Genomic DNA, 27108 nt, shown 5'->3' on the forward strand with positions numbered 1-27108 from the left:
ATATGTATCAACTTCTTCACTCTCTTCTCTTTCGATGTATTGAGAAGTATCCACTCGATTAGACTTTATAGTTTCCTTTTGAGCACTCAGGTCAATCACATATATTGTAGAAAGAATTTAAAATGCTGTCATATCCAAAATGAGTTCGATATTTCCATTACTTTCACACACCTTTTGCTAAGACTTGTATGCTTCAGAAAAATCATTTTTTCCCCAATTAATTTCCAATCTATCTCGTGGATAAAATGTTCCATCAAGAGAAACGCGAAGTTGTTTCACTTTAGCATTATCACTCAATGCATCATTCTTATCAGAAGCAGTATCAACATCTGGTTTTTTTTTAAATGAGCCACAGATATCGTGGCTTTCCTTGCAGAACACCCAAATTCCACGTGTAAGTGGTTTGGTTCAGTTTAATATGTTGGCATCTTTTTTAAGGTATGATACATTGAGTGGTTTCTTTGAGTTAAGTCTTCTATTCAACATCTCTTCTGTTTTAAGATTAGGAGTATATTCACGAATATACCAACTAATTTCATCAATTAGAAATTTATTCTGAGCAGCAAAAGCATTAGCCACACCAAAAAGCAATCTATTTTCATGATCATTCCTTTGCAGTTGAAATCTAATTTTAAAACCAGACAGAACTTTATCATGATCACAAAATCCAAATATACCTGAAAGAGGAACTGCCACAGTGAAACTATTGTCTGTTTTTGTATCATCATTATACATTCCTTTTCTTTGACTATATCCAGGGACTGTGTTTGCCATATCAGGAATAAAACCTTCGACAGCTCCCTTTCCCATTTTATCACAAAATGAATGTAGTGTAAATTTCATCATTTCAGATGTAGCAGAGACATAATCAATCGCTTCAACTTCTTGTGTTCCAATGTACAAACGAACACAATCAAACATTTTCCAGACGAAATAATTTACAATTGAAGCATTTGTGTTATTCGCAGCCTTAGTGAATGTAAATTTACACAACAAGAAACTTTCAGCTATATTCAAATAAGTTTGTTGATTATTTATTTCAAAACTTTTTGTTCCCTTTGCATTGCAGTCTGTTCCAGTGATTGCATTTACCTTGAAGTCGTCTTCTTTTTTAGTGGAGTTTGAGATGACAATGGTATCATCCAAATCATAGAAACTATCAATCGCTTCCATACTTGTATTTAATTAGGAGGAAAAAGATGTTAAAACTTTTGAAACCCTGACCCAAGTATTTGAATTATTTTCTGTCATTCTTTGGGAGACAACTGAGTTTTGCCTTTCTTAATTTATTTTATTGCTTGCAATTTATGAGATTCCTTTTGGGCATCTTTTATACTCTTTATGGCACCCACTACATTTCCCACAGCAGAAGCAGTTGAACCAACTTGGTCTTCATGTTTCAGAATAGTTGAACCAACACCCATTTGAGTATCAATGATCCCATCTCCTTTTTTTCTAAATTGATGCCTGACACCCTTTTGTCTCTGAGGTTGATAGTATCCTCGACCAAGATACATACCTTCACCCTTTTGGGATGGGGAAAGGAACGTCCCATCCCCTGTAATTATTTTATATTTTCTCAACTCGTGTTTCCTCACAAAAACCATTGTATTTATTTTTTGGAAAACTTCACGTCGGTGAATTCTGATGGATATAATTTATCCATTAAAAGAAATCATGCGATTATCTTGGTCGATGATCCTAAAATTTACTCTGAATGTGGTTTTTCCTGACACAGGTAGATAAACCAGATTTTTGGGTTATATATTGAATTTATAACCAGTTGGGGTTGAGTTTGTGATGAATGAAAATATTGTATTTGTTCTTTTTCCATCATTATAAGCACCATCAATCAAATCACAGAGAATTAATACCGCATTTGAGCCTGAGGATATTTGAATGACATGATCACTGTAAAACGTCCCATTACTTTCAATCTTTTTTGAGGAGAAACGCAATAACTCTCTAAATGAATTATTATCAATTGTGAAATCAAAATTGTCGTTATTTTTAAGTTTAATCGTTGATTTTGAATAATGTTGTTGAATATCTATGACAATATTTTTTGGTTCATCAACCTGTTCTTTCATAAGGCGAGCAATTTTGGAAGATATTTGAGAAATCTCATATGCTCCTGGTGAAACTGGAATCATTTTGTATCCACTTCCCAGATGATAACTAAACTTTTCATTTTTCTCGGTGATAATAAATAAGGTATTATAAGTTTCCATGGACAAGGAAGACGCTTCATATTCTTTTGTTGCGTCAAGTTGTAGTGGGTATGGCAATGAAGATGTGTGGTCACTTGTTGTGAAATTAAAACTGAGGATTGTGCTTCTCATCTTATTTAAAATAGCATAAAATGTCTTCGTATTGACATTTATTAATTATTTTCATGTTCATCAAATGGTCTAAAATGGCTGATGCTTCATAAAAACAATTCTTATTTCCAGCTTTCTTTCTACCCAACAGCAATAACAGTCTATTAACTAATTGTGATGGGTCATTTGGAAGAAAACCAACACCTGAACCAAGGATACTTAAAGCCTGAATAATGTGTTTCTCCTTCACATTCTTGCAACGTTTACCAGAAAGACGAACCCTATATTTAAGAGAGTCCAGCAGATCAATATATACTCTATCATCCTTATTTTTCATATCCAATGGTTTATCAATATACTTTGATTCATCCCTCACATTTGAACCTTGTTTTCCATCTTTTGTGAGAAGAAACATTAATCTCGGAGTTAGTTTCGCAGGGGGTTAAGCAGAACTCAAGAACATTAATTCATCTTTAAATATCAATCGCTTTTGTTGAACAAGATGAAATATTGCTGGTTGTTCTGTTGGAATGAGTCCTGCTTTGGGTTTATAATCCGCTGAATATTCATTGTTTTGAAGAGCCTTCACAATATAATCAGGGGGTTGATTCATCTCTTCCAGTTGTTGAAATAATCCTTCATCATCACATTCTAATTCTCTGATCTGCTCCAATTCTTCCTCTGTCATTTGACTGAAATATTTTGGCATTTGATGTTTTTAGGAGTATATTCTATTGTGGGAACTGTGGAAGAATCAACAATTTTTTTCTTGGGAAGTTTTTTCAAGTGGTTTTAAAAAATTATCTTGTTTTCTTTCAAATGCTTCTTCACCCATTAGTTTTTGTCTGCATTTCTTCTTTATGTCTTCCTCTTGTTTTACCACTTTTGAAACCAACTCTTGATGCTCCTTCAATCTTCTTGCTCTTTCTTTCGCACCATTTATATGTTGGAAAATATCATTCACTGAATTATAAAGGTCAACAGAGAAATTTTCCTTTTCTTCATAATTAAAGTAGATATGTTAAAATAAATCCTTTTCTTCAAATATTTCATCAAATTCTTTATTAACATTAATACGAGTTGTAATTTCTTCTTCAATAATACTTGTATCTCTGCTTTTCATACGTTTGCATTGAGTTTCTTCATTAACATCAAAACCGAATGATAATATCTTAACCCCATTCCCACTCAGATGTTTAATAATGTCTCATTCCTTCTGGATTAGTTTCTAATATCCCAAGACTACCAGATTTTAGTTTCTTTAACTCACTCTTGCAATATTAATATTTTGTTGTACCAAGAGAAACCTCCTCAAATATTTGACCTTCAATCCTCAATTGCATATGTTCCTCCACTGAAATATAGTAATAATCTTCACCTTCTGCTTTTCCAGGTCTTATTGCTCTCGTTGTTGTGGATACAATACGAACTAAATGGTGCTTTTTCAGCAAATTTGCAATATTCTCATTTGTACAATACAACAACTTTGATTTATGAATTTTTTTTCCAGAAGTAGATTTCCCCACAAGATATTTAATAATAGTTGTCATTTATATTTGTAATTGCTTATAAAATAAAAAATATATCTTTTAATATCTCATCTTGTTTCACAACAATATATTTGTATTTTTCAGTCATGTGCTTCATACAATGCCCAAATTCCTTTTTACTCCAAAATGTAGAACAATTGTCTCTCCAAAAATTGTTTATATCCATTGAATTTAACTTGAATAAAATCAAAGTATGAGCATTGTTTCTAATTGAGCGATAAGGGAGTTGAAAGTATGATTGACCAAGATAAATACAATTACAACAACAATGTCTCCCTCTTATGGAGAAGCTATCCATTACTGTTTGGTTTCTCTCATGAACACAATCATCAAAGGTAACGAGGTTCTTTTTTGATTTTTCCCAATCTTGGGGAGAAGGTATATCATCCGTATTATCATGAAGAATACAAGTTATCGGCTTTGATTTCTTTTTATATCTCTGTGTATCACAAAATAGTTGCATTATATCTTGAATGTTGTAATCATTTAGTTTGGTTTGAAGTTGAAATAAACCGATTATATCTTCTTTTTGAAGACCAGCATTAAAACCTTGTGAGAGTAGTTGCTACTCAGGTTGAAAACTCGACTTTGTGAAAATTATGAAATTATCATAATCTAAAAAGTTGGGAGTAAGGAGCATCTTTAAAAGTAAGCAGGTTTTCCCACATCTGCTTTCACCAACTATGAGACATCTTCTTGACTTTTGAAGATTTTTATGGTTGTTAAATTTTATCTTATTTTCCCAAATGGGTAAAAAATCATTCATTTATATATTTGGAAAACAGGTTATTTAATTTATTGTTGGCTTTTTTAGAAACTCTATATTTTATCCTAAGTTCAGGTTTAATTTCAAGATAATCCATTATTTTATTTATACAATATCTTGTGTTGATATTTCCCTGAAAATAACAATCGGTAATGATATGTCATCAATCCACGAAACATGGTCGTTATTTGTTCAGTCTCATCTCTTGTAAGAAAAGGTGTATGATCACCCTCATACTTCACATTCATTTCTCGAATCAATCTTTTGAAGTAGTTCATTTTTGGTGTGAATCTCAAAAAATTATGTTCCTTTTTATCTTTTTTTTATTATCAGTAATTAGAAGACAATCACAGAACATACATTGTTTATCGGCTTTTGACTGTTTCATCCCCGTTTTTCACATGCAGGACAATTCTCAAATATGTCATGTGGAGAATCAGGAAATTCAAGAGGCTCAAAATCTAGTAAACTATTCATATTTATAAAGTAAAACTTTCCTGAAACTAAAATTCATCTTTGGAACTTTGACAATCATCTATAAAACTACTTTCATAACTACCGTTTGAACACAAACTCTCAGTATCATAACTATCATCACTCTCATAATCTTCAAAATATTCAGTTGAATAATGACTCGTATTTAATGAGTGGAAAAAACATTACCATCTATATCTATATACTTTTTTTCATTAACAGATTCAAGTCCTACATTTTTTATATTAAAGTTAATTTTAAAATGATCCTTAACTACTATCGAATGAAATGTCATTTCACCTGATATATTAACATCCTTTATTTCATCAGGATTTACATATTTAGGGTTGTTGTAAAAAATACAAATTTCTCCTTGCATATTACAGATGGTCTTATCTTTTCTTTCTCAAGCTTCATCCAAAAGGTTTTTCTTTTTTGATACTTTTTCTTGTTTCATTGCTTTTTCTAGTTTTGAATATATTGCCAGAAGGAGAGGAGAAACTTTTGTTGGAGATACTTTAATTAATGTTCTTCCAGGTATACTAAAATCCCTTCCACTGAAGGAAATTGAAGACCTCTAATTATTCACCATAATTGTTTTTATCCAATAGTTATTATATTTATCTTTATTCAATTTTACATCCTCAACATATTTCTCAGTACCTTTTACAAATGAAGAGATTGATTTAGACTTGTATTTTGTGTCTTGATACATTGTATTTATTAAGTGAAAAAAGTTGGAGGATAAAATGGTTTTCAGCATAGATTCACTTATTAATTAAACGGAATTTTCAGCAAGAAAATTTTATTTTAAGAAAAATTTTGTTGTATAAATATGGTGAATACAACGCACTGCAATGTTTGTAATCATGAATATAAATGTTATGAAAAACACCTTTCAACCAACAAACACACATTCAATCTTTTCAGACAAATATCTCCACTTGACCAAGAAACAAAACATTGTGATCGATGTGATAATGATATTCTTAAAATTTTTTTTAAAATAAACACCTTCAATCAAGCAAACACAAGTACAATGAAGAAAGGGAAGGTGCCACGAAATTCTCCATTGAAAACACTGATGGGGCATTTAAAGGAAATATAAAAATATGATTGTTTCACATTCAAGACCCTGGACCATCTTCAATCATGGAAGCTGTTGATATGGTTAAACAAAGTATTGAAACTGTAATTAAAAACACATCAAGTGAAATGAAAACTTTAAAGTTTTGTATGGGAGTAAAGTTGAATATGGTAAGAGAAGGTGATGAAACTACTCCCGATATGAGGACAAACCCTCACTTTATCTTATCATTTCAAGATTTTGTAAGATGTGGTGTTTATGATGAACTCCAGAGACAAGAACAAGATGTTGATAACACTGCAGTAGGTCGTGGATTTGCTATTTCAAAAATAATCTTTTTCAAGATTTACACTTCGTAAAATCAGATTCTCTTCAAGCTTCTTCTTATATTGATTTACCAAAAGAGATAAAACTTAAGAAAGCGGTTGTTCATATTCAAAACAAAGATAATAAATGTTTTCGATGGTCTGTTCTTGCTCACTTACATCCTACACAATGAAAACCTGAAAGAGTTGAACATTATAAGAAATACGAGAATACATTAAATGTTAAAGATTTAAAGTTTCCAATGTCATTGAGAGATATTCCTAAATTTGAGAAAACAAGTGCTTGCCCGTAGGTGCATGGCCGTAGGTGCGTGGTCGTACGTGCAAACAAACAAAAAAAAAACTTTCATGTGCCAGAAAAAATCTTTCATGTGCCAGAAAAAAAAAACCACGTGCCAGAAACAACAACCACGCAGGCTGTTCCTTCGATCTCACGTGCCCGTATATACGTGACCATACATGCGTGCCCGTATATGCGTGACCATACATGCGTGCCCATACATGCAAACCAAAAAATAATAATAACTAGCATAACCCGCGCTCTGCACATGTTGGGGTGGGTGTGTTTGAGAAAGGAACTGATGCAGAGTATCAGAAGTAATTTTACTTTAATGTAGGAAGTGGAATACGATTGGTAACTAAATGGCGCATCGGCCACACCTACGCAGCAACATGTCCTGTCATTGGTTGGTAAATAAATGGCCATAACTTGGGAAGCACTTGTCCGATTAATATAAAACCTTGAGAAGGCGCATACTCAGGTCCCGAGCAATGTAGTTGGCAAGTTTCAATTAGATTGGACCAGTGGTTGTCAAGAAACACGGTCTCACACACACACACACACACACACACACACACACACACACACACACACACACACACACACACACACACACACACACACACACCTGGAATTATAGACAGATGTACAGTTAACTACTTTCTCTGCAGTGTGATGCCATTTTCTGGGGAGGGAAAAACACCAAAACAGCAACAAAAAACATCTAAAAGGTACCAAAAAAACACCTGTTGTTTAAATTTTGTCTCCTACTTGCTTATTTTCGATCGTAAGTTATCGCGTGTTGAAATTTACTTCCTGGTTCGGAGCAGAGCAGCTCACTCTGTTACCGAAATTTATGCACCGTCTAAAATGAAAACAATAATAACTTGGGGCATTGTGTTTATCTATAAATGCGCATAAGAAATCAAGAAATTATTAGAATACACGAAGTCATCACAATCTGGAAGTCCATACATTGTAACCCGTAATGGGGAACGCGGCTGAGGTTCCCTTCCCCCATCGGCCACGCCCACGCAGCAATGTGTCCTCTTATTGGTTGGGAAATAAATGGCCATAACTTGGGAAGCTCTTGTCCGATTAATATCAAACCTTGAAAAAGCACGTAGTCACGTCCCCAGCAATGTAGTTGACAAGTTTCAATTAGATCGGACCAGTGGTTGTCGAGAAACAGCAGTCAGAGACACACGCACATGCACACGCACATGCACACGCACACGCACACACATTGCTGGAATTATAGATAGATGATTAATCTATCTGTGAATGTATATGGATTAACGGATACAAACAAAGTTCAGATATTAAACATTTCAAAGAAGTATAAAAATGATGAAACACACATTGACCTTCTCTACTTTACTTCAAAGGAAAAATCACATTCTGCTTTCATCAAAAAATTATCAAGATTAACCAAATCACAACGATACAAGAAAGAATGTGAAATGTATCCTTGCAGGAGCTGTCTCAACTCCTTTCATACAAAAAACGATTAAATCAACATTCAAAATAATGTAGTAATCATAAATCAACCGTAATCAATTTTCCAAAAGCAGGTTCAAACATATCATTCAAAGATTTTAACAAATCTATAAAATATCCGTTTGTGATTTCTGCTGATTTTGAAAGTATCCTTGACAAGATAGATACTGTTTCTCCAAATCCAAATAAATAATACACAAATAAATATCAAAAACCTACTCCTTGTGGTTTCTGTTATCATATCAAATCATCTGTTGATGATGAATACAAGTTCGAACTTAATTGAGAAGATGCCTCAGAGGAGTTTGAAAGACGATTGGAAAAAGACTGTGTAAGACGAAGAGAAATAATGGTTAAAACCTCCAAACCAATGTCATTAACAAAGGGAGAGAAAAAGGAATTGAGAAAGAACAGTATATTTGTCATATTTGTGAGGAGAAAATTGAGGGAGAGGTAAAAGTTAGGGATCATTGTCATCTTTCTGGAAAATATAGAGGTCCAGCTCATTCCCGTTGTTATCTTAATTGTAGGCCTCCAAACTTTTTTCCTCTCTTTCTTCACAACGCTCACCATGACACACATCTATTTATAAATGAACTTTCAAGGACATCTGGAGATATTTCTGCCATTCCTAACGCAGATAAAAAATACATCTCATTCACAAAAACAATTCATACATCCCCCATATTAAACCCATATCAGATTTCTTGACACATACACGTTTATGGCAAGTCCATCATCAAAATTGGCATCAAATATTTCAAACTTACCGAATCTTAAATCACATTTCTCAAATCAAGAAGAGATTGATCTCTTCTCACAAAAGGGAATATATCCGTATGACTGTATGGATTTATTTGAGAAGTTTAAAGAAACACAACTTCCTTCAAGGGAAAATTTCTATTGCAAGTTGAATGAAACTCATTTTTACGATAGAGATCATACACAAGCTAAAAAGTTTTGGGAGAAGTTTAATACTAAGAATCTTGGAGAATATCATGATTTGTATCATAAAATTGATGTCTTGTTATTGGCTGATGTGTTTGAAACTTTTTGAAGTCTGTCATAGTATAAATGCTTATGGATGAGACCCCGCTCACGATTACACAGCCCCGGGTTTGGCTTGGAGTGCTTTGTTAAAAATGACAAAACAGAATTTGGAATTAATCAGTGATATAGATATGCTTTTAATGACAGAGAAGGCCAAACGAGGAGGAATATCTCAAGTATGTTGCAAGAGATATGATAAAGCAAATAACAAATATCTTCCTGATTATAAGAATGGGGACAACTCTTACCTGATGTATCATGATGCTAACAATTTGTATGGGTGGGCTATGTCTCAATATTTTCCTTCTGGAAAACTTAAATGGGTTTCAGAAATGCATTATGAAAAAGTTTTACAAGATATTGTCATCTCCTCTTAAAAAGAATTGGATGAAGCTGAAGTTGGATATTATTTTGAGATTGATTTAAAATATCCAGAAGAACTTCATCTCAAACATAAAGACTGACCTTTTGCCCCTGATAAAGAAAGTCCAAGAAAAGAATGGGTAAGTGATTACCAACAGTCACTTAATATAAAAGGTAAATCTACAGAAAAACTACTTACTGCATTAAATGATTAAGAAAGTTATGTTTTGCATCAAAGGAACTTGAGACAATATTTATCTGCTGGGTTGAGAGTGAGGAGAATTCATAGGATTTTGAAATTTAAAGTCATTGGTTAAAGTAGTATATTGATTTTAATACAAAAAGGAGAACAGAAGTAAATATACCATCAGAGATGGGGAATCCCCTGCCATTGAATGAAAAAGGTCATACATATTCCAGATAATGAGGGAGGTGAATTGGAAACAAGACACCATTTGGTCATCATCTCAAAAAAGTTCCCCAGGGGGGTGAGGAACGTAGTAACCAAAAATAATTGAAATTAGAGAAGCAGTTTTCCATTTATTACAAAAAACATTTTTTTCAAGATGGCCGCCCCAGTCGGCCATCTTGGATCCGGCCACACCCAAAATTAATCAGGTTCTTCCTTTTCAGGTGGTACATGTGTGACCCAAATTTCAAATCTATATGGCGAAAAAACATTTTCAAGATGGCCGCCCCAGTCAGCCATCTTGGATCCGGCCACGCCCAAAATCAACAGTGTTCTTCCTTTCCAGGTGGGACATGTGTGACCCAAATTTCAAATCGATATGGCGAACAGTTTATGAGTTATCGCACTCACAGATATAAATGTTGACGCCCGGACGGACGGACGGACAGCCGGACGACCTGGGTGACAACAATATCCCCCTTCCGCCACGTGGCGGGGGTAAAAACAGATTTTGAGAAGGACTTTTATAAATTAATGAATAATGCTGTATTTGGAAAGACTATGGAAAATGTTAGGAATCGACAAAACATAAGACTTGCTGCATCTTGGAAACAGGCTTCAATGTTAATTAATAGACCAAGTTTTGAGCAAGCGGAGGTGTTTTCAGAGAGCTTTTGTGGTATTCATTTGAAAAAAAGAGAGCATTTAAATGGACTAACTTATTTATATAGGAACAACAATTCTTTACTTGTCAAAGTCATTAATGTATGACTTACTATAATAATTTGAAATCAAAGTATAAGGATAATGTGTCATTGTTATATATGGATGCAGACAGTTTTATATTAGAAATTAAGACAAGTGATGTATATGAGGATATGATTGATAATATTGCTATATATGATGCAAGTAATTGAAAGTCAGGTGATGTGTTGTTTTCATCAAATAATAAAAAGGTTATTGGTAAGTTTAAAGACAAATTGGGTGGGAAGGTCATGAGTGAATTTTTTGGATTGAGAGCAAAGTCTTATGCTTCACGTATATTGATAATAATAACATTGAAAGGTGTGAAAAGAAGCGAAAGGAAAGAAAGAAAAATATAATCAAGGAAACAATAAACTTTAAACATTATTACAACTGTTTAACCTGAAAGAAGGAAGAGTACAGAAAAATGAATACAACAAGAAGATATAAACATCAATTATATCCAAAACAGAGAAATAAGAAAGCATTCGGAGCTTTTGATGATAAAATATATATTTTGGAGAATAGATTCAATAGTCTCCCTTTTGGTTACAAGTATAAGTGTTAAGATATTGGGTTGGGAATTTAAACTGGCTACCGCCGTGTTTTTACTGATTTATAAATGATAGAACGAAGCAATAACCAAACCAAATAGGAGAGATTTAATCAGCCTTGGTATTGAAATGGAAAACATAAAGAATGTGAGAAATAACAAATAAGTCTTGTTGAAGAAATAACCGGGGTAGAAGTAGATAAAACAAATAAGCGGATAAATTTCATAACAAATAAGTTCGAGGACGTCAAGAGAAAAATAAATATCCTTCAATGGAATGAAAATTTTGATTGTTATCAATTGAACAATGGAAAAATAATTTACGACAATCTCAAAATCATATGTGGCTCAGGAGGTGGTCAAATAAGAGCATGTAGAGAAGTTTATCACTTCATTTCTGCTCAACAAAGACAGTTAAACCAAGTTCCAAGTTATTATTTGTGAATATACTCGATGGAAATGAATGTTCGAAGAAAATGAAGTTATTCCCCAAAGTAGAACATGGGTAAATATTCGTTGGTTCGCTCTTTGAGTTGAATGAAAATATAAAAGGGAAGAAGTGCTTTCATCAGTCAGTCTCAATCTCTCATAGTCTCAATTTTACATTTGCTTGTATGGGAGGGAAGGGGATAGGTGGGGAGAAAATCAGTCTCCTATTTTGGGCTTTTGGGGCTTGAGTCAGAAAGTTTTTCCCTTTTCCCCATTCATTTGAATGAGAGTCCCAGTAAAATCTAAAATCTACACATTTATCATCTACTACCCACCACCATCCGACACAACCCCTTCCCCTCCACAATCAACCATCATCCTCCTCAAAGTGCCCCCCCTCCTCCATACCCCCATAATTACTCATCACTCATCACCCCCACAACACCCACCACCATCCCACAAACACCTCTCCACCCACCTCCCCCCCTCCCCAATCCCCCATCCACTGGGGAGGGACATGATGGTGTATCACAGCACGGACAAAAATGGCGTCCAGGGAAAGTATGAAACGGGACGATCCTGAAACATTCAAGACACCTGATCAGGCTGCGATGATGGGACAAAGCATTCATCGCCAATTTTGTCTGCGGTGTCTGAATGTGCCTGGACAGTGCCAGCTGTTGAGCGACGATGGGTATTTCTGCTCGAGTAATATGCACTCGGTAAACAAAACACAAGGCACACTTTCCTCACATCGAGTTACACTCGCTTTTGCCCTCAGAACAGCCTCAATTTGTTGGGGTAAGGACTCCACCAGTTGTCAAAAGTGTTCCATGGGGATGTTGCCCCATGTTTACTCCAATGCTTCCCACAGTTGGGTCAAGTTGGCTGAAAGTGGATCTCCACTCTGAGTGGCTCGTTCCATCTCATCCCACAGATGCTCAATTGGATTGAGATCTGGTGACTCGACAGGCCACTGCAGTTAGCTGAATTCACTGTCATGTTCATGGACAATGCCAGTCTTGTGGCATGGGAGATTATCCTGCTGAAAAAAATCCATTCGCAAATTGATGCACTGCTGCCATGAAGGGATGCACCAGATTGGCAATGATGTTCAGATATCCTGCGGCATTCAAATGTTGCTCCACTTTTATCATGGGGCCCAATGTGTGCCATGAAATCACATCCCACACCACTAGCACCAGCCTGTAATGTTAACACACAGAAAGATGATGCATGCACTCAAGTATTTTTTCTCTCCAGACTCTTGTTCCTCCAACAGTGTAAAAAAGTGGGAACTGGGATTCATAAGATGAGACAGTGTTTATCCAATCCTCCAGTGTCCATTGTTGTTATTCCTTCACCCACTGCAACTGCAGGTTCTTGTTTTTTTTTGTGCTGAAAGAAGTGGAATTTTGTACATTCGGGGGGTGCCACGCCCCATTCGTGTCAAGGTACGACGAGTTGAGCATTATTTTACGGGTGCTTTCGCACCAATGTTGCACTGGACTGTAAGTTGACTAACTCCAGCCCGTCTGGAGCTCTGCACAATCTGTGTCGGCCTGCTGTGGCCTCTCATTAATGAGCCGTTTTCAACCACTGGCCTGCCATGAGCTGGATGTTCTTTGGGTGGTGGACCATTCCTGATACACACGGGAAAACTGTTGAGCGTTAAAAAACCCAGCAGTGTTGCTGCTCCTAACATTCTCAAACCGGTGCACCTCCCCCCTACCATACCCTGTTCAAAGGCAGTTAAATCTTTTGACTTTCCCATTTACCCTCTGAATGTCACATGCACACAACCCTTGTTTGAAGGCTTAAAAACTCTCCTCCCCTTCATCAACACTGATTGAAGTGGATTTAACAGGTGCAATCAAAAAGGGATCATAGCTTAAATCTGATCAGTATCTTCAGTGGAAGGAGCAGGTGCTCCTTCTGTTTCGCACAATGAGTGGATGTGGACTGGGATGAACGTCCTGTGCTTATCAATATGAGAGGACTGCAGTCCAAGAGAGTGCTTGCATCCTCTCTCCCTGATGTTGGTGATGACAAGTCACAGAAGTTCCCCACAATCTCTTGGATGGTGACAAGGCCACCTAAAATGCATCGTCTCTGACATTGTTGAGGAAGTATCACATTTGGAAATTCCTTTTCATTGATGCCATTGCAACCCACTCAGGTCAAGCCATTCTGACACCACAGAAATAACACTGATATCATCAATAACCAGATCTTGACAGTGTGGGGGAGAAAAAAAAAAACATCATACATCAGTGTTCAGAGTTATATCTGATGATAATGAAGAACAGCTTAACTTCCCGACTGAGTTTCGAAATTTCCTTGAAAGAAATGACATCCAGCCCAATATCCTCACGTTGAAAATTGGAGCCATTGTGATGCGACTGCATCTCAACAAAAAATTGGATCACTGAATGGAACTGAACTCCGTGTTTGAAATGTGCATTCCACCTCTCTTGACGTACAAGTTAATGCAGGACCAGAAGATAGTTTTATTGCGGAAGCTTGATCTTCAACCATCTTCAGGTCTTTTACGATGTGAAATAAGCCCACATCAATTTCCATTTCGATCCGCATTCACTATCACCACAAACAAAAACCAAGGTCAAACGCAAGACAATCTGTATTAACCTTCCGGAACGATCTTCACACAAGGTCAGCTTCACATGGCAATATCAAGTGTGCGGTCATTCGAGTCTCAAAATACAAGTGAAGCAGAGAGACAAACAAGGCACTTTTCCCAGGATTAGAAGGCACAAACACCAGCAATGGTCTCAACAGGAAGATTCTGTGAAACGTTGCAGGATTTTGACTCGAGTTATTTGTAGAAACAGGAATGAAAAGGGAAAGCTCCATTTATTTTGAGGACAATTAGCTGAAACAAGGATTCACACATATCTAAACCAGTGAGGTGAGATTCTCTTTCTGGATTAACAAGACAGATTATTTTTGTGGAACTTCTGTGTGTTCAATGAGCGAGAATTAATTTCGTATGCAGAAATGTCACTTCTGATGGAGAAACCCAAAAATGGTGAGATATCCCAAGTGTGTTCAAAGAGATACACCAAGGAAAATTTGTCAATGAAAAATCCTCCCTTTTGTATTTGCTTATAACTAACTTCCCCAACAATGTCCCTTGCAATACCTCTGCTCCCACTGGGATATCTGGGAAGGTGCACATTTCACCAGCCATTCTCTGAGAACAGTCTCAGTGCCGGTGAGTCTGGCAGTCCATCAGGCAAATTGGAAGGGAATGAAAGCAGCCATAACACTTCAGGACTGGTCTCCTGTATCTACCACCCTTGTTATCCGCACAGCTTGGGAATTTCTTCTTCAGAGACCTGCTCTCCTTTATGCACATCCAGTGGCCTGCAAAACTATTTGTGCGGGCCAGGGTCCGGTGGCGAGAACGACCACGAGGTGGGGGAAATTACGTCGTTTCCCACCAGACTCCCGGAATTGTAGGCCGTCGCTCACAGACAACTCCTTGACGCAGTGGGTGGCTTCACCGACTCTGGATGCCAATACCTCCACCGCGTAGCGTGGGGTCCGCTTGTCTCGACTCAAGTTACCTAATTAACCACACAGTTTCAACCTCCGAGGAACGACGCCCTCAGTATGCCTTGCCCAAACCAGATCACTCCACCAACTACCTTTCCGGTTCGGATGCAGTCGAGCGGGCCTGCCATGGACGTACCGGCTGGAATGAACCGATTATCGGGGATAAAAATCCGGCAAAACTCAGATCCAAACCATGCTGGACCAATGAAAGAAAAGACAAAAACGAACTGGGAACATTTCTGCAATTATTTATTTACAATCAACTTACAAAAGAAGGACACAGAGCAGACTTACGTGGGAATAAAACAGGCAAGATTTACAATGATCAAATAAAAACACTTATGCAATTCTACTTTAAAACGGCGTGACACACTCAGACGAAAATAAACCCAGATGTATGGCAAAGGACCCCCGCAGCCAGAGAGGGAGGTGAGCTGAGGTCGCAGTTCTTTCGGGGAACCTGAACGCTGGAGGGAAAGGATGCTCCGTGGTGTGATACCTGTCAATGGCCATGCAGCTCGGTCCACGGCCGCACGTGTGGAGCCCGTGTCAAGTCGAGCGGAGTCTGAGGCGGGGATCAGGGCTGCAGACAGGATCCAACAAGAGAACCGGTACCAGGTCGGGTCGAGGTCTTCCCAGCTCTCTTACACTCAAAATGAACGACCCCCAAAGAGCGCAACCATTCTATTACCTTCCTCCTTTCTTTCACTACCAGCCGACAAACTGTCTCACTCCAACGCTCCTCACTCCAAAGCGCGCCGCTCTCAGGGTTGCTTCCTAATTTGTCCATGCAAGGCCCCTCCCCTCAGTGGGGAGGGGCCTTGGTGAAACTAGCGTCACTGTCCGCCCTGATTGAACGGGGATTCCATTGGTCTGCCATTTCTGGGCGGGTTTTGGCCATGCCGCGAGCCCGCCCCCTCCACGCGTGTCTGGACTCATCAAGAAAAAGTTGCAAAGTTGAATTGGAATGTTGCGGAAGCGAAAAGGAACTGCAGACTGGAAGATTCTGCCTCCGAAAGTGAGGGTCCAAGTCGGCAGCGGGTGGACAATGGATCGTTGTTGGATGGGATATAAAGATTTATTTTCCGAACTTAAAAAAACATCACAACGCACCCCTTTAATTTCCAACTAAACACGAGGAGGGAATCTGTCTACACATATACTTAACGGCACAACTAACTTCGGGGCTCCTGTATGTTTGTATGCATACGGTTCCTCGAACCATAACAGTATTCACCCCCTCCAACATTTTCACATTTTGATGCCCCCTGAGCATATTTCATGATGTTTTCAAATAAAACATCATATCATCTTCACATACAACTCCAAAGTAATAAAGCTGAAAAATGAGGACAAAATGTGAACAAATTGGATCAACAGGATGAGGAAAGATCAAACGCATGTGAAAAGGTTGAATGTCTAAACTCTGTGCATGCATCTCAATCTTGTGTCTGAAACCCAACTCTTTCTGTACCCACCCTTAGACAGTCACACTCAGCTCTCCCTGGACTGTGTCCTTTTCTCCTGAAAAGGTGGAGAGCTTACTGTCAAACCTCGACTCAGATACTGCAACCGGTCCAGGTGGCATCAGCCCACGTGTCCTAAAAACCTGCTCTTGCTCACCCTCTCTCCATTCTATTAACCCTCTCATTTATTCATGGTCCTCTGCCATCTGTGTGGAAATCAGCAATCATGACCGTGCTGCATTTAAGAAGATGCAAAAGCAGATCACTGCAACAACAGAGCAATCAGCCTTCTCCTCATCATCAGCAAGGTTATGGAATCCATCATCGCTTCAGACATTAAATCCTTCCTCTTCTCCAATGGCTTGATTTCCGATCTTCAATTGAGATTCAGACCAGGTCACTCTACCCTGGAAAGGCTGCTTCTGCGCTCCCAATAATGGATGGAAATCCTCAAAGCCAGACATGAAATCAGAGCCACCTCCCTGGACACATCGCGTGCTTTTGATTCGGTCTGGCACCTTGTCCTGCTCACTAAACTCTCTTCCTATGGAATCCAAGGCCATCTCCACTCATGGCTCGCAGACTTCCTCTCCTGTCACAGCTAACATTTGGTCCTAAATGGAGTTCTCTCATCCCCTCTTCCTGTCTCGGCGAGAGTTGCTCAAAGCAACATTCTGGACCCTGTTCTTTTTCTGGTTTTCATCAATGACCTCTCTGACTCTCTGGAAAATCCTCTTTATCTTTTTGCTGATCACTCCAGCTTCTGCCGGACAATATGTCATCCCTTAGATCGGCAAGCAGCAGCCTTTTCACACTCTGTAGATCTGGATAAAATCACCAGGTGTTCCAACATGTGGAACATGTCTTTCAATCCTGACAAATCTCACACTCTCACAATGTCTCTCCAAAAGGAAAGGACCATCTGAACCCCCCCTACTTTCTCAACAATCCTCTGGAAGAAGTCCTTTCTTTCAAGCTTCTGGGAATCACTATTTGCAATGATCTTTCCTGGGAAAGCCACATTTACAAACTGGCCTCCAAAGTCAGTCTGGGCATCCTCCATCGTGCAAAGACCTTTCTTGGCACACATGATATTCTGACCACACAAAGCTTTCGGACACAGCCTAATGGAGTACTGCTCTCCCCTCTGAGCTGGTGCTCCCACCTCTTACCTTTTTCAGCTTCACGCTGTGCAAACCAAGGCATTTCGGATCATTGATATCCCGTGATGAGGCCGAGTCTTTGGGTCTGTCGAGGAAGTTTTGGAACACCTTGAAACAGAAAAGACTTGAAAATCTCAGTTGAGGTTGTTTGTTGAAGAATGAAACAGAAGGAACACACACGTGCGTGGAAACATGGCTTGTTGCGAATTCCAAGCAGTCTCTCACTTCACATAAGATTACATCGAGGAAATATGTAATTTTCGCAAGACGTGGTTTTCTCCACAAGCAACATTTCCAAGAAAACGAATTAATCAACGAAAGAAACAAAGAAGCTTTGAGTAAGTACAGATGGGTTTTTGCAAAGTTAAAATCACAAACACAGCATGAAGAATGGCTCCTGATCTGAGCCTCACTCAAAATAGCCTGAACGAGGAAGTGAAGAGAATGTGACCCTTTGGCCAGGGCATGCTTCGTCTTACGGAGCAGAGATGAGGTCTGCAAAAGGCTTTCAGTTGGAAAGAATGTGCACACTATGAACAAACCTCCCTCCTTGCTTTTCTCAGTGTATCTTTATTAAATTTGAATACATTCGCAAAGGCGAATTAGCATTTTACCTCATTGTTAGTTCAATTGAAATGAGCCTGGTGTCGGCGCAGTGGTTAGGGCAGCGGCTTGGGATACAAAAGGTCCTGAGTTCAAGCCCCGTTGGGCCACTGAATTAATACACCAGGGGGTTGACTCAGCCTGTCATCCTTCCGAGGTCGGCGAAATGAGTACCAGTGTACTGGGCCGGTGTATACCCCGGTTAAAATAGGTGTACCATATCCCTGTGTCGTAAGAGGCGACCAGGGTTGCGTCAGGAAGGGCATCCGGCGTAAAACATGTGCCAAATCACTATGCGGATCATACAGATGATCCGCTGTGGCTACCCCAAACGGGAGCAGCCGAAAGAAGAAGAAGAAGTTAGTTCAATTGAAATATATTTTAGCGCAGGTCTCTGTCTCTGTCTCTCTTGGCAGACATGTTGATGGTCTTTCTGTCTTCTTCAGTCTGCTCTCTGGTTTTGCCTCCCCTGCTATGCCTGCGATATGCCCCCCCCCCACTCCCCACCCATATTTGCACAGGGCGCTCAAGGTTTGCCAGTCATCCCCTTCGAGTAAAATTACCAAAATCACGAATCCTTGCTCACCTTCACTCAATCATTCCTGTGTTTTTTCCCACCTTGAGAATAAACTCCCACACACTCTTCAATCACACTTTTCCCTCGAGGTCTCCAAAACAACTGTTCACCACCACCTCTTATCGCCCCCCATCCAAAACCACGATAATAATCTACCCCGTTAGTCTACCCCAAACCCACCTCCTTCAAATTCATTGCTTTTTTCCCAAAAGTTCCCCATTTGTGTCAGGTCCTGAAAGTCCCTGTGGTGTCCATCTTGTTTACCCCGTGTTTCCCGCCCCATCCTTCTCACTTTCACAGATCTAATATCTCTGTTCCCCACTCTTTTGTTCTCTCGTCTCTTGTTTCCATCCTTGTACATTCTGTGTGTTTGCGCCTCAACAATACACACACATACAAAAAAAAATCTCACGATTTTCAGTTGCATAATATTCAAACCCTTTGCCGAATTAACCCAAAATCACTTCTGGGGAAAATTAATTGTTTGAAAGGTTACAAAATAAGTGTAATCTGTTTCACTTGAATGTTATCACTGGTTTAAAAATGAAGCTCCTCCACATATCCAAAGAGTCTATTGCAGTGCAACTCATTTGTTCACTCGTTAGCCCTTTGAGTACGGTGAAATCCATACTTAAGAAGTAGAAGACGTATCACACCACCTGGACTCTTCCCAAATCCCATTGCTCATCTTAACTCAGCAGCCAGGCAAGCAGGAAACTGTTCCGAGATTTCCCTGTATATCCAACAATGACTGATAGATCTGCAAGGCTCCTTGTTTGAGATCGGGGTCAGTGTTCATCAATCAACAATATCCCGCTCCCTTCACAAAGATGTCATCGATGGACAAGTGGCAAGAAAAAAAGCAATCACTGAAAAAGACACATGGAAAAGCTTGTCTGGAGTTTGCGAAAAACCATCTTCGTGATACTGCACGCATGTGGAGAAAGGTTTTGTGGTGAGAGGAGATAAAAATTGAAACTTTTTGGTTGAAATTCAAAGCGTTACATCTGGCGCAAGCCGAACACGACACATCACCCAGTCAATTCCATCCCCACTGTCAGTCACGGTGGTGGCAGCACCATGTTAAAATAATCACACCATTCCTTTCGTGCCATGAAGGCACATCGGGCTGCCAAGGCAGTTTAATTGGCAAGGAGTACAGTCTTGGACAGGTCACCACTCACAGTCTTTGACAGGTCACACACCATGACACAGGATACCCCGAATGGTTATGACCTCAGTGTGCTGCAACTCATTTCAACAACCTCAGAAGGATGACAGGCTGAGTCAACCCCATCTTGCATTAATTCAACGGTTACAAGAGCTCAAACTCAGGACCCGGAGGTCCCAAGTCAGCCACCTTAAACGCAAAGCCAACAACAGGCTGGAGCATCATGTTACAGGGCTTATTTTCATCAACAGGGACTGCCAAGCTCATCAGGATAGAAGGAACAATGGACGGTGCAAAGTACAGGAGAATGCTGAATGAAAACCTGCTTGAGTCAGCCATGAATCTCCAACTCGTATGAGATTCACATTTTCGCAGGACAATGATCCGAAGCACAAAGCTCAAGCTGCACTGAAAGCCAATCAACAGGATCCTCTCCTTGTCAAGGTCTGAGTGCACTAAGGCTCCGAGCCCCGTTTCATTCCTTATCTTCGTCAACAATCCTGACTATGTGGAAAATTGAATTGATGTCTTGTCTTTGATGATGATGCCACCTTCTTCAGAAAGTTTCCTTCTTTTCGTTTCTAAATTGTTGATCTCCAGTTGTGGCCAGTTTATAATTGCACAGCGATATTGGATTATCGGAACTGCAAGTTGGTTTTTCGCTTTGGTTCAGTTCATTGGAGAGAGGGATGACTTCAGAATGTCTTATTCTGCGTCGGTATTCTTGGCTGTTTGTTTTACGCATTTTTTTGTGTTGTTTCTTGGGGGCCTTCTTCTATTCCAAGGTATTTGGAGGATACTTCATTTTTTCGTTCCAGTGTTGTTTTGCTTTCATCGATTGAGATGTTGTCTGTTCTAATTGTTTTTCCTTGTATAAATGTGCACTTGGCACGACTGTCAAGACCAAACTCCATTCGGATGTCCTCCAAGTCCTGCTTTTCTCATTTAAATTGATCTGCAAATTTCTTATCATTCGGACTGAAGAGTTTAAATCATCCATGTACAGTTGGTGTGTCACCTTTCTTTCGTCGTATTTCTGTATGTTTCCTCAAATGCTTTTCAAAATGGAAATTTTGAGAGAAAGTTTTATCACATGTGGAGCAATTGTCAGGACGCTCTCCTGTGTGGATCCTCATATGGCGATTCAAACTGACTTTTTGAGAGAAATCTTTATTACAAGTGGAGCATTTGTAAGGATGCACTCCTGTATGGATCCTCATATGCCGATTCAAGCCGTCTTTTCGAGAGAAACATTTATCACATTTGGAGCATTTGTAAGGATGCTCTCCTGTATGGATCCTCATATGGCTTTTAAAGCCGCCTTTTTGAGAGAAACCTTGATTACAAGTGGAGCATTTGTAAGGACGCTCTCCTGTATGGATCCTGATATGGCGAATCAAGCATTCTTTTCGAGAGAAACATTTATCACAAGTGGAGCATTTGTAAGGACGCACTCCTGTGTGGATCCTCATATGGTTATTCAAGCCGCATATTTGAGAGAAGCCTTCATCACATATGGAACATTTGTAAGGACGCTCTCCTGTATGGATCCTCATATGGATAGTCAAATAGCCTTTTTGAGAGAAACATTTATCACAAGTGGAGCATTTGTGAGGACGTTCTCCTGTGTGGATCCTCGTATGCGCTTTCAAATGGCATTTATGAGAGAAACCTTTTTCACATGTGGAGCATTTGTAAGGACGTTCTCCTGTGTGGATCCTCCTGTGGCGATTCAAGCATTCTTTTCGAGAGAAACATTTATCACATATGGAGCATTTGTAAGGACGTTCTCCTGCATGGATCTTCACATGGATATTCAAATGGCCTTTTTGAGAGAAACATTTCTGACATGTGGAGCATTTGAAAGGACGCTCTCCTGTATGGATCCTCAGATGTGTTTTTAAAAGGTATTTATAAAGAAAACCTTTACCGCAGACAGAACATTTGTGTGGGTGTTCTCCTGCATGGGTGGTCCGATGGCCATTCAAGTTCTCTTGAGAAATGAAATCCTGATCACAAATGTAGCATTTGAAAGGATGCTCTCGTTGATTGTTGTCTCCATTTGTGGGTTTTTTGAGGTCACCTGTTGTTGCAAAATCCATCGTGCACACATTATACTTGGGATGTATTCTCCTTTCGAGAACAGGTTTGTGTTTCATATTAAGCTTTGTGTTGCGAGGACCAGATATCCACATGGATTTTAAGGGTGGTGAGTCTTGACCTCGCAAATGTTTCTTCAAAAAAGACTTCGTCACTGCCAAGCTGCACCGGGAGGTAATTTGTCCATTTCGACCTCTTGATTGTTCTACAAAAACAAAAAGAAGAACAAGTCATTGTGCAGTTTTTTTGTCAAAATATTACACACCATTTGTAAAAATTCATAAACTACAGACACTCACTCCCCATGTGATGAGTGACCAAGTCTTTCAGGCTGGAACCATATTATTCCTGTATGAATCATCATGAAATTTCTTCTCCCTCACTTTGTGATTGGCAAAAAAGATTCAAATCATGAAAAGTGTAAAAAAGCCCGAGAGTGTCTATTTTTCAATTTTCACAGTGACGTCACATCTGTATGCCGCCTTCATCCAAATGGCTGTTTCACATGGAGAAACTGCATATCGAGCTCGGATTCTGATTCCGATTCCACCTTTATCAGGAACTCTGAAGGTTCTCAGAATATTGAAACTGATATGTAAGTTCGTGAAGAAGCGATTGGAGACAAAATTATTGATGGAAACTCTTTCAGGGGAATTATGGAGCCGAATCGTTTCAAGTCTGCGACAGTTGCAGAGCAATAATGCGGAAGTGAAGATGGAGCTGTTAAAAAGATCAAAACGTCGGTCACATTAACGGCAGCTGGGTCGGTTTTGCTTAAGGTTCAATTGACGGTTGAGAAGGGAGGGATTTTGTGTTCAGTGATAAATCGGTTTATATATTAAATCAAGCAGAAATACCCCTCATCGCTCGACAGGACAGATGAAATGGGTGACATGCTTTGCTGAACTGTCGCCGACTGACTAGTTGTCTTGTATGTTCTGGGATTGTCCTGTTTGATACTTTCACCAGACACAATCTGTGTCTGTGCCATGTCCATGAGATGTTGATGTCAATGTCTGGCCCCTGTGGAGGGGGTCATGGTGCTGAGGCAGAGAGGTGGCATTGAGTGTTGTTGGGGGTGATAGTTGCTGAGGGATGGTGAAGGGATGGGGGTACCCTGAAAGTTTTACCATCCTCTGTCAAATCCTCTTGGAGGATTCAATGGTACACTTTCTGTCCACCACATGTAGATGGTGGTTCATCTGATTTGTGGAAATGTGATGATAATCGATAATTATTTATAGGTGTTCTTGCATAACTGCCAGGAAATAGCAACGGATGTTTCATTCACCACTCAAATTGTCTGTGTGCATGTGCCGGTAGGTGGGAAGAGATGGTGTTCGTTTTGAGCAACGGCGATTTCTTTCATGTCATCATCCTCTCAATTGTGGCAGACAACCACAAGATCTCGCCATCACTTTTGTTTCACAACAGTGCTCTGCAAGATGTTTTGAACACAAAAGCAAACATTTTGTCAGCCCGATCCACACTCAGGTATTTCGGACAAACCTTGTACAATTTCGAGCATACTTGGGGTGTTTCAGGCGTTGGTGTGACATGAAACCTCAGTTTGTATTACCACACACACCAAGGACAAATCGACTCGGCATACTTGATTTTTTTTTGTGTGTACAAGGTCGAGTCTCGTATGAAATCTAACACACAGAATGTACAACAAAGGGAGCAAGAGACAAGAGGGAAGGACAAAATGGTGGGAAAAAGACATGCGATCTCTGGGAGAGGGATGGGGTGGGGTTCACAGTGTAAACAAGATGGACATGACAGGAACCTTCAGGTCCTGAAACAACAGGGACTTTCAGGAAGAAAAGCAGAGAATTTGAAGAGAAAGTGAGAAGTGATTCTTAATATTGAGAGTTTTTCGAGAAGGGATTTGCTGGGGGACCTTGAGCAACCTGCGGAAAAATAGGTGGGGGGGGGGGGTGAGGGACATATCGCAGACAAAGCAGGAGGAGATGGTGGAAGACAAAGACCCCCAACATGCCTGCAGTGAGACAGTGAGAGACCGAAAGACAGCCTCATCTTTGGAGATACCAATGATCCGACGTGCCTTGGTTTCCACAGCATAAATCCAGGAAAGCTGAGAGGCAGGAGCACAACCCATCGGGGAGAGCAGTACTCCATCAGGCTGCAGAGGAAAGCTTTGGATGTGGTCAGGATCTCAGGTGTGTCAAGGAAGGACTTTGCATGATTGAGGATGCTCAGTCGGCGACTGGCTTCGGAGGTCAGTTTGGAAATGTGGCTTTCCCACGAAAGATCATGGCAGATTGTGAGACCCAGAAGCTTGAATGAAAGGACTTCCTCGAGAGGATTGTTCAGAAAGGAGATTGGGGCGGGGGGTTCCAGATGGTCCTTTTGGAGAGACATTGTGAGAGTGTGAAATTTGTCAGGATTGAAAGACATGTTCCACATGTTGGACCACCTGGTGATTTTATCCAGATCTGCAGAGTGTGAAGAGGCTGCTGCTTGCCGATCTGAGGGATGGCAGATGGTACGGCAGAGGGTGGAGTCATCACAAATCAGCAAAGAGATAAAGAGGGTTTTCCGGAGTCAGAGAGAACATTGATGAAAACGAGAAAAAGAACAGGGCCCAGAACGCTGCCTTGAGGAACTCCAGCTTGGACAGGAAGAGGGGATGAGAGAACTCCATTTCAGGCCACACGTTGGCAGTGACAGTCGAGGAAGTCTTTCGAGCCATTTGTGGAGATGGCCATGGGTACCACAGGAAGAGTTTGGTGAGCAGGGCAGGGTGCCAGACCCAATAGAAAGCACGTGATATGTCGAGGGAGATGGCTCTGATTTCATGTCTGACATTGAGGATCTCCATCCATTGTTGGGAGAGCAGAAGCAGTTTATCCAGGGAAGAGTGACGTGGTCTGAATCAAAATTGATTATTGGAAATCAAGCCATTGGAGAAGAGGAAAGATTTAATGTCTGAAGTGATGATGGATTTCGTAACCTTGTTGATGATTGGGAGAAGGCTGATCCGTCTGTCGTTGCAGGGATCTGTTTTTACACCTTTTTTCTGCAGAGCGGTAATGTTTGCTGATTTCCAAGCAGATGGCAGATGACGAAACATGGGCTAATGCAGTCTGGACAGGTTGCAGAATCTGAGTCGAAGTTTGACAGCAAGCTCTCCTCCTTGTCAGGAGAAAAGGATACAGAGTCCAGCAGCAGCTCGGTGCGACGGGATGAGGTGGGTTACAGAAAGCGATGGGTTTGGGACACAAGATTTCGAAGCAAATATGGAGTTTCAGCCTTTTCATGTGCAGTGTGAAATTGAAAATTATTCGTCGTTTGAGTTGAATCATCTCAGGATCGAACCTGGTGACAGTTCGGACATGGCAAAACTGATGAAGAAGATTTTGACCTTTCCTTGCAGATTTACCAATTTTATAATTTGGATATCAGAAAAAGACATTTCTATTTTGGAGAGTATCAAGGGTTATATTTGCATTGAGGTGATTCTTTCATTTCTGTAAAAGTGCATCTTGGACTGTTAATGTCAAACTTATACAAGATGGACATTTTCAAAACACCTTCAGACTGGATGAGCAGGTTTTCTCTTTAAATCTTTGAAAGTGGTGGATCTCCACAAAATAACACCAAATTCATACTTTCTGCCAACAATATTGTATGCAACGAACATTACATATGGTTTGATGTTCTTTTCAAGCAGACACACTGAACTGTCAACAAGAATCTGGAAATTATTGTGGATTATGGGAAGGATTCTGGGATATTCTGGGACCTGCAATGATTGAGATTTTTTTTCCAGCAGAGTTCAAGGTTAATTTCCCCAACCTTGAGGGTTGTCGTCTTGTGTCTCCTCCCCAAGGAAGGGGATTTGCAGCAGATTCAAATTGACAGCCTGTCATTGCTGAACACCAACGATAGAATCATGTTTAAAGTGCTCACAATGCATCCAAATAAAAAATTTTTAAAAGTCATCTCTGGACTAATTGTAAATGCCCAAACGTTTCGCATTCCTGAGATCTGTTTATGATCGTATATTTATGGTGAGACTTATTTACCATTGGTCAAACTGAATCTCATCGTTTTGGGTTGCTATTCCTAAATCAAGAAAAAAATCATTTCACAGTGTGTATCACTCCTCCACATATGGAACTCATAACAAGCAGGATTTGCAAAAAATTATTAAAAATAAATAAATAAATGCGTCATGCCTGCAAAAAGTAAATAATAGCCTGTGTCATCCCTTCCCCTTTCAGAGATGCATCCATCAGGGCTGTCCACTCAGGCATCTTGTGCACACTTTTTCAGTGAACCCTCATTGGCTCTTCTCCATCCCTCTTTCTCTGATTTGTCTTTGTCAAGTAATTCTAAAATTGTTCCTTCACCTTTTGCCGATGGCCTGTGTGTTGCGAAAGATGTTTTTACGTTGTCTTGTCTTGCCAATTTTGAGTTTGCCTCATCTGCAAGAGTAAATCGGAACAGTACAACTCTTTGGCTGTGCTTGAATAATTAATTTAATCGAATTGCTGAAAAAAAATTCTGGTTTGAATGCAGATTTGGATCTTCACCAAAATCGAACCAAATTGTCACAGTCACACACCCA

General features: G+C 39.6%; 1 protein-coding gene across 3 annotated transcripts in view; it reads right to left on the bottom strand.

Moving 5' to 3' along the window:
- Nucleotides 1-18192: 18192 nt before the first annotated feature.
- The window catches only part of LOC147029149 (uncharacterized), a 141610-nt gene continuing 132694 nt past the window's right edge, over nucleotides 18193-27108 (bottom strand). For all 3 annotated transcript variants that reach the window (XM_085876283.1, XM_085876281.1, XM_085876282.1), the window contains one exon: nucleotides 18193-22716. In XM_085876283.1, coding sequence (XP_085732409.1) covers nucleotides 21404-22716 — 1313 coding nt within the window. In that variant the 3' untranslated portion in view covers nucleotides 18193-21403. The remainder of the gene's footprint in view (nucleotides 22717-27108) is intronic.

The sequence above is a fragment of the Eptatretus burgeri genome, chromosome 4 (assembly GCF_056783735.1).
Source record: "Eptatretus burgeri isolate ZD-2024b chromosome 4, Ebu_testis_v1, whole genome shotgun sequence".
NCBI classification, from domain to species: Eukaryota; Metazoa; Chordata; class Myxini; order Myxiniformes; family Myxinidae; genus Eptatretus; species Eptatretus burgeri.